Source organism: Juglans regia, chromosome 14, assembly GCF_001411555.2.
Source record: "Juglans regia cultivar Chandler chromosome 14, Walnut 2.0, whole genome shotgun sequence".
Taxonomy (NCBI): Eukaryota; Viridiplantae; Streptophyta; class Magnoliopsida; order Fagales; family Juglandaceae; genus Juglans; species Juglans regia.
Genome location: NC_049914.1, coordinates 10,536,130 through 10,543,996, shown reverse-complemented (window position 1 = coordinate 10,543,996; position 7,867 = coordinate 10,536,130). Strand labels below are relative to the sequence as shown.

General features: G+C 33.0%; 1 protein-coding gene across 1 annotated transcript; it reads left to right on the top strand.

Moving 5' to 3' along the window:
* The first annotated feature begins 4,639 nt into the window (after window positions 1–4,639).
* Window positions 4,640–7,867, top strand: LOC108989661 (BTB/POZ domain-containing protein At5g60050). Its single transcript, XM_018963355.2, has 2 exons — window positions 4,640–5,625; window positions 6,555–7,867. Exons 1-2 carry the CDS (start codon window positions 5,005–5,007, stop codon window positions 7,503–7,505), a joined length of 1,572 nt encoding a protein of 523 aa, XP_018818900.1. The 5' UTR covers window positions 4,640–5,004; the 3' UTR covers window positions 7,506–7,867.

Here is a 7,867-nt window from a genome sequence, read left to right as displayed (position 1 = left end):
TCACGTATTTACAAATCAAGGTTCACGTTCAATTTCAAAAAATTGATATTTAAATTTGAAAAATCTCGTAATTTCGATTTAAATATACAAAATCATCTCATTTCATCTCATCATTATAACTTTTTCAAGCTCTCATATAAAATATAATAAATAATTCAACTTTTTTAAAATTTAAAATAAAAATTATATTCTAATAATAATTTATTCAACTTTTAATAAAATATTTTATCTCATCTTATTTGAATTGCGTAACCAAACGAGACATAAGTATTTCTGTCAATATCTTATGTTATATTGGTCAATTAAAGACTAACACGTGACATAATGACATGGGGTAGTCTTTCTTACTTATCTAGTGATATATTGTAGAGAGTTGAATAGTGGGTATTTTTTTCAAAGATTAATTACTGTTTGACAATCAAAAGATTTTGCTTATGATCTACTCAAATTTTCTTTCAAATGTCATTTTGATACTAGAAATTTCCTTTTTCCAAAAGAACTTCGCTAAAGATTGAAATGCAATCATAGTCGAATATTTTTTGGTACAGACCTTAATAATGGAGGGACCGATTACTGTTAGACAAGACCACTCTTGTCACTGGCGTTATTAACTTTGGACCTCCCCGTCCCTTCCATGTCTAAAATCATCTTTGAAAATTAACGTAGCCAATCATTAACATTAGACATTCTTTGTAAACTAGTGTGTTAACCTCATCAAGTTTAAAGTAAATTACCCCTATGCTCCAATAACAAAAAAATAAAAAAATAATAAAAGAATAATTTTTATATAATAATGATACGTATAAATTTTAAATAAATAAATTTCGTGTATATCTTTTATAATAAAGTTAGTCCCACTAATAAAAAAATCTATTTTTACAAAAAGTGTAACCTATTTTTTTTTTTTTTTTTTATAAAGAGTCTGTGTAAAATTTATCTATTTAGAATTTGTATATATCATTATTCATCCTCTTTAAAAAATTCATTGCATCATATTGTAAAAATAATTATATGTATAATATTATTATTTTACTAATTACACTAATTTAGTCGTAAATCCGTGCGATGCAAAAATAGTTAAACTTTTTCACGTTTATTTAATTAAGTTAGTATATTTTGATAAAATAGTGTTATATATACTTATAATTTTACATAGATTTTTACTTACAAGACTCATTTTATTAGTTTTCTTTTAAAACTCAAATTTTATGATTTTCAATATATCAATAACTGACATGTAGAGAAGTAAAATTTTTGTAAGTTTTTCTTAAATACATTTAATATTTTCCATTTTGATATATCGTACAATAAGTAAAAGTTTTAAAAGAGTGACAACGGCTATTTACATAGTGTGGTAAAATAAAGAGTATAAGGCCTAGTTTATTTTCGTAGATGAGATGAGATAAAAATTGAATAAAATATTGTTAGAATATATTTTTTTTAATATTAGTTTTATTTTGAAATTTAAAAAAGTTGAATTGTTTATTTTATTTTGTGTGAAAATTTAAGAAAGTTGTAATGATTAACATACGTTTGGATAGTAAGGTGATCTCAGATGATCTGTGAATATTAGTGAAAAAGTGATGAAAAAGTAATGATAAAATATTAAATAGTAATGAAGTGATCTGACCAAACATAGCCTAAATGAGATGTGTAACGACCAGACCCAATAATTCTAATGTCTAGATATTAATAATGTTTATTGGGCCTAAATTATATTTAATGGCCATATTAGATAAATTCACGAGCGATAAATTATTGAGATTGATTAGGAGTTTTAATTAGGTTCAATAACTAGGTTAAATCCCATTTATTACTTATTGGACGAGTTAGACTCATTTTAGAATTTAAAGATCGGCTATTAGAAAATTTATTTCAATTTAAAATCATCACTGATTGAAGTCCCTTACATAGTCTCAGTCACTGTCAATCCTACATTGAATGAACTACTAGATCATATTTTTAAACTCAAACTCTCTTCTTGAATAATCGTGACCGAATGCAACTTGAACTTGAACTTGTCGGCATCCTATTCAAATAAGGATATAACTCGACAAGTTATCTTCACATTAAATCTATTTAATCGAATCCAACTCAGACTGGTCACCACCCTCTACCAAATCTCTCTAATAATATCTTCATTCCATGTGTTATTTGAAAAAAAAAATTGTAAACCTCACAGTCCAGCACCGTGATCGATTTTGTATCGAAAATTTTAAAAAGTAACGCTATAATGTAAGTAGCTTGATAATAAATTAGTAATATATGTTAGTTAGTTATATATAGATTATTATTAAAGTCAGTTATTTCGAAGTCAGTGTTTACGTATCACGCATGTCATGATATTTGCAAACACGTCATTTATCTAAAGGTGTCAAATCGTATTAACCGGTAGTGTTCGTGTCCTGTCAAGATATGTACATTACATTTAATGGGTCAACACGAACACGATCCGTTAAGGATTTCATGTCAAAATTTCAAACTCAAACATGACACGACCCGTTATGACCCGCTAATGAATAAAAAATAAATTGATATGATACGGCACGACCCGTTTCAACCCGTTTACGTTAATGAGTTGAACATACATGATACGACACAACACAACCCGATCCGTTTGATTTGATTAATTTTATATAAATATTTAAATATAAATAATATCTATAAAAAATAAAAAATTAATTATAAATCTAAAATTACAATCCAAATAAATATGATCCACACACATTATAATAATATATTAAAATTACATCCCAAATATAATAAACAAAACACACATAATAAATATATTAATGTTACAATCTCAAATATAATAAAAACACAAATCCAAACAAATTTAGAGCTTGAAGAATGAGGTGGAGCGTCCTCCTTACCTTTGTTGTTCTCTAACTCCATCACAGATCCAAACTCCACATGTTTGACTGTTTCCTGCTCTATTACAGATCTAAACTCCACACGTTTTGAGTCAAACGGGTCCAAATCAATCAAATCGTCATTTTCACCTGCTGTCAAACTCATCTGACAACAAACAACAATAACAAATTTAACACTGCTGGGTGATCAAAGATTATATATATATACATGTTGATTGATATTCTCATTAATCTTAACACGACTTAATTACATGATGAGCACCACTACTTGTATTGCAGATGAGAGTATCATGGGTAAGTGGAGATAAGAAACCTCAACAAGTACAATATGGAGATGGAAAAACGCAGACATCTGTAGTTACTATATTCTCACAAGCTAATATGTGTAGTGAGTCCCTACTTTTGTTTCCACTTCTGGCCACAAACATTAGGATCAATGTGTGTGTGTAATTATGTGCCTAGTTCTTTTCTTTCCTCTATCTTCTACTTGGATTTTGCTGGTTAATTTGTTGTGAAATTGACATTAGGCTCAGCTTTAGAGAGTCCAGCCAAGGACTTCGGGTGGCATGATCCTGGGTTCATTCATTCCGTAGTCATGATAGGACTTAAGCCCTCAAGCACCTTCTCTTCCAGATAGGGAGGTTTGGACATCCAGCTTCTTTTTTCCAACTACTAAGTACTAATAGTATTATGTGATAGAAAAATTTTACTCCTAAATCTCACACACTACACACCTCCTTTTTATAATTTTTTTAATTTTATTTTCTTATCAAATGTGTGGTATATGGATTATGAGTAGAATAATTCAATTATTTTAAGAATAATAAAATCAAAAAAAACTTTAAAAACATTTTAAAAAAATAAAAAAATTTTAATGTGTAATATATGAACTTTTGAATAGCAATACTCTGTGTGAAAGGCTTCCACGGGAGCTACCAGAAGAATAAAAAAAAGCAATAATAGCCTTCAACGGAAGCTACCAAAAGTAAAAGTAGGGTTTTCCTGTAATCATTATTATGATAAAAACATCTCGTATTGTATAATAAAATGAGATGGAGATAATAATTTTCTCGTTAATAATACTTTTTTGTAGTCGAGTAAATTTCTTAGTTAACACTAAATGTTTAAAAATATTGTAATATTTATTTCATATGAGTAAGAGTTTTTACATATAATTGTGAATTGTGCAACCATCACGTAATTAATTTAAAAATGAGTAGTCTACTATTAAATAATTTTTTTTTTATGTAAATCTCATATTTTATTTATTTTTTTAAAAATGATTACGTAGCAATTATACAATTCACAATTATACGTAGAATTACTCATTTTATATACATATCTCTCTTCTATTTTTCATATTTTTAATATATGTAAACATAAAAAGTGAATTTTATTTACAAGTCATTAAAATTTTCTTAAAAATCAAATTCAACTATTTCAAAAATATATCCTCCGTATCAATTTATAAAGATAATTTATTTTGAAAATATTATTATTTATCGTAAATTTCATAACTTAATTCATATCACGTAAATGATAAAATTTAATAAATAATAAAATTTTATTATTTAAATTATATAAATAATGTCTTCTATTAATCAAGTTGAGAATATAAACGATAAAAATGATATATTTACTATAAATATTATAAAATAAATATATTTTAATAAAATAATATTAATCTTATAAAATATTTTATAAAATGGTAAAGGATTGGAAAGTATCATTTTTCCATTCATAAACAGTTATGGTGTCTAAAATCAAAAGGAGCGCTTCCCGTACGCTGTAATAATGAAAGGAAGAGGCAAGCAAGCAACTGAGCAAGCAAGAAAATGCAAATGCACGTGGAACCAAATGATCCCTTCCGTCTCCCACCCTCCCTTAGGTCTAATTTAATCATTCATACCAGCGCACAGATCCAACTCCTCCTCACCACTTTCTTCTTGGATTCCCCTTTCTTCCTCTTTCTTTCTCTCTTTTCTCTTTCTCTCTCTCTCCCCTTAATTTTTCCATGAAAACTTCTGTTTTGGCTTTCTTGATCTCTTACTGCGCTTGATATCGGGTTCTTGCTTTCTTAAATTTCTGTGTGGCTGTCTGTGGGTGTGGGTTTGTCGCATTGAGAGCTTCAATGGCGGCTGAAAACGCATTGAAATCCAGGGAGGTCTCGACGATGATAAAGCAGGGCTTCATCTCTGTCCCAACGCTGTCCTTTTCACCCTCAAGAACGGCTACAACGACGGCTACGGCAAACCTTTCTAGGGTTTACTCTCCCGCTTCCTCCCCCAACTCCAAAACCCTCTCTTCCCCTCCACCATCCCCATTCTCCTCGTCCACTTCTGCTCAGACCCTGACTCGGCCGCCTCACTCTCAGACCCTCTACGACATGATGTCCGAGGAGCAGCACCGGGAGTCCAAGCTCTCCGAGGAGAAGCGCCGCAAGCTCCAAGACCGCGTTTCTAAACTCCTCGACGAGGCCCCGTTTCGAGACGCCGCTGGCGACGTGAGGCTCTCCGTTGTTGGTAGGGACGGGTTTCGTGTCTCTATGGACGTTCATAAGAGCGTGCTCGCTGAGAAGAGCCGGTTCTTTGCTGAGAAGCTGAGGCGGGACCGTGGGGTGGCCCACTCGGTGGAGATCAGTGATTGTGATGACGTGGAGGTCTACGTCGAGGCTGTGGTGTTGATGTACTGTGAGGACTTGAAGAGGAGGTTGATGGGAGAGGAGGTGTCCAAGGTTTTGGGTTTGCTCAAGGTACAATGCTTTTTTACCCTTTCCTTGGCTTCGCTTCTTACTAAAAGTGTTATTCTTGTTCCCTGTTTTATGGTTACTGTTACTATCAATCTTTTGTTACGTGGGTGGCGTTTTGGTATGACTGTTGGGTTAGAAATACTTTATTCTGGGTGCTGAGTTACTGTAGCAAATTTGAAGAAATGAGATATTGACCTTATAATTTACTTGCCTTTTGAGTTTGATTAGATTTGGCGTTGGAAGATGTTAACTGGCTGTACGTTTTAGCTCTGGTTATATGATATTCTTTTTCCCAAATTGATGGGAGTTGGGACCCATTCAGGTACTTGAAAAATTTAGTGGAGAGGATAACTATGAAAGTTTGGCTACCGGATCTTAAGTTTTAGTGATCCATCAGGGACTGAAATCTTGAATGCAATGAATCAGAAATATAGTTTCATGGCTTAGGCTATGTTTGGTTAGCGAGGTGATGATCACCTCAGACTAGCTCACTACTATTCACAAACTGGTCACTATATTTTTACTACTATGCATTACTTTTTCACTACTATTCACAGATTATCTGAGATCACGTCAACATCCAAACGTAGCCTTAGTTTCCTCGAGCTTTTCTTGTTGAAAACTAGGACACCTAGAAGATAAGATTCAAATTTAGGTTACTGTTGAATTGCCTGGATTTTCTTGGAAAGAAGAAGAATGTCAAATATGGGCACTATGATAGTATCTATACTCTCTCTTTCTCACTGGTCCACATACCAAAGGGTGATTAGCTCCAAACCTTTTATTGATCATTACCAAAACAAGATTATAAGAATCCAATATTTTGTTTCAGAACAGTTAAATTGCTTGTAGTGCTATTGCCTGCATATGGGACTGTAACATTTCTCTTTTGTTTCCCCCCATCTGAGTTTACCGTAGTGAAATATTTGTAGGTATCTGCAGCTATCATGTTTGATGCTGGGATTGTATCATGCTTGGAGTATTTGGAGACTGTACCATGGTCTGAGGATGAAGAGGAAAAAATCATATCTCATCTCAATGAACTTCAGCTTCGTGACTCTGGTGCTGAAGTTCTGCTGAGAGTATCATCCGAACCATCCACTTCTACAAGATCTGATGATGTCTTCTTGAGATTGCTGACTGGTGTTCTACAAGCAAAAGATGTAAAAGCTCGTCGAGAAATGAAATCTCTGATTTCTCGTTTACTTAGAGAAGATGCCACAAATTTTAATGACAGGCTTGATGTCTCTAAGGATGTACTTTATCATCTTTGCCATAGATGTCTCAGTTCGCTTATCCTATGCTTATCTGAAGCTACTTGTGTGGATGAGAAGCGAGATCGAGGGGCTTTGATGGGTGAAATAGCTCGAGAGGCTGACAATATGCAGTGGATTGTGGATATTCTAGTTGAAAAAAAAGTGGGAGACGAATTTGTGAAATTATGGGCAGATCAGAAGGAGCTTGCAGTTCTCCATTCAAAAATCCCCACCATTTATAGGCATGAAATTAGCAGAATCACTGCACAGCTTTGTATTGCTATTGGGAGAGGACATATCTTGGTGCCAAAAGAAACCCGTTTTTCTTTGCTGTCCACATGGCTGGAACCGCTTTATGAAGACTTTGGATGGATGAGAAGGGCTTCTAGATCAGTTGATAAGAAGCTGGTTGAGGATGGATTGAGTCAAACAATTCTTACTCTGCCATTGCCGCAGCAACAGGCTATCTTGCTTAATTGGTTTGATAGGTTTCTTAGCAAAGGAGATGACTGCCCCAATATTCAGAGGGCATTTGAGGTTTGGTGGAGAAGAGCCTTCATCAGACAATATGTGGCTGATCAGGATTCTTCCCAGTTGCAAATAACTGTTTGTGACTATCAAAATTGAAAGGTATGTCGCCCAGGTCAAAAAAGTCTAGGCCTTGTATGTACATAACCAATGACAATTTTTTTTTTTTGTTCTTTTTGCTGTCTGTCAAATTTTGTTTTCCTGGTTTAATCCATTTTCCGGATCTGTCTGTAAAAAAAGAAAAAGAAGAGTGGTTAAGCTCCACCAACTGCTGGGGAATTCAGTAGAGAAACTGCACAACTTTTCTCTGGCTATTGGTAGAAATTTACTGTCTTGCTCTTGAGAGAGAACATATATTGTTGCTTAAAGATGAGGAAGGACTGTATATCTATTCAAAGAAATTGGTTCGTACCGTGACAAGAAACTGCCCCTATATAAATTTGTTTGATCGATTTTTCTTA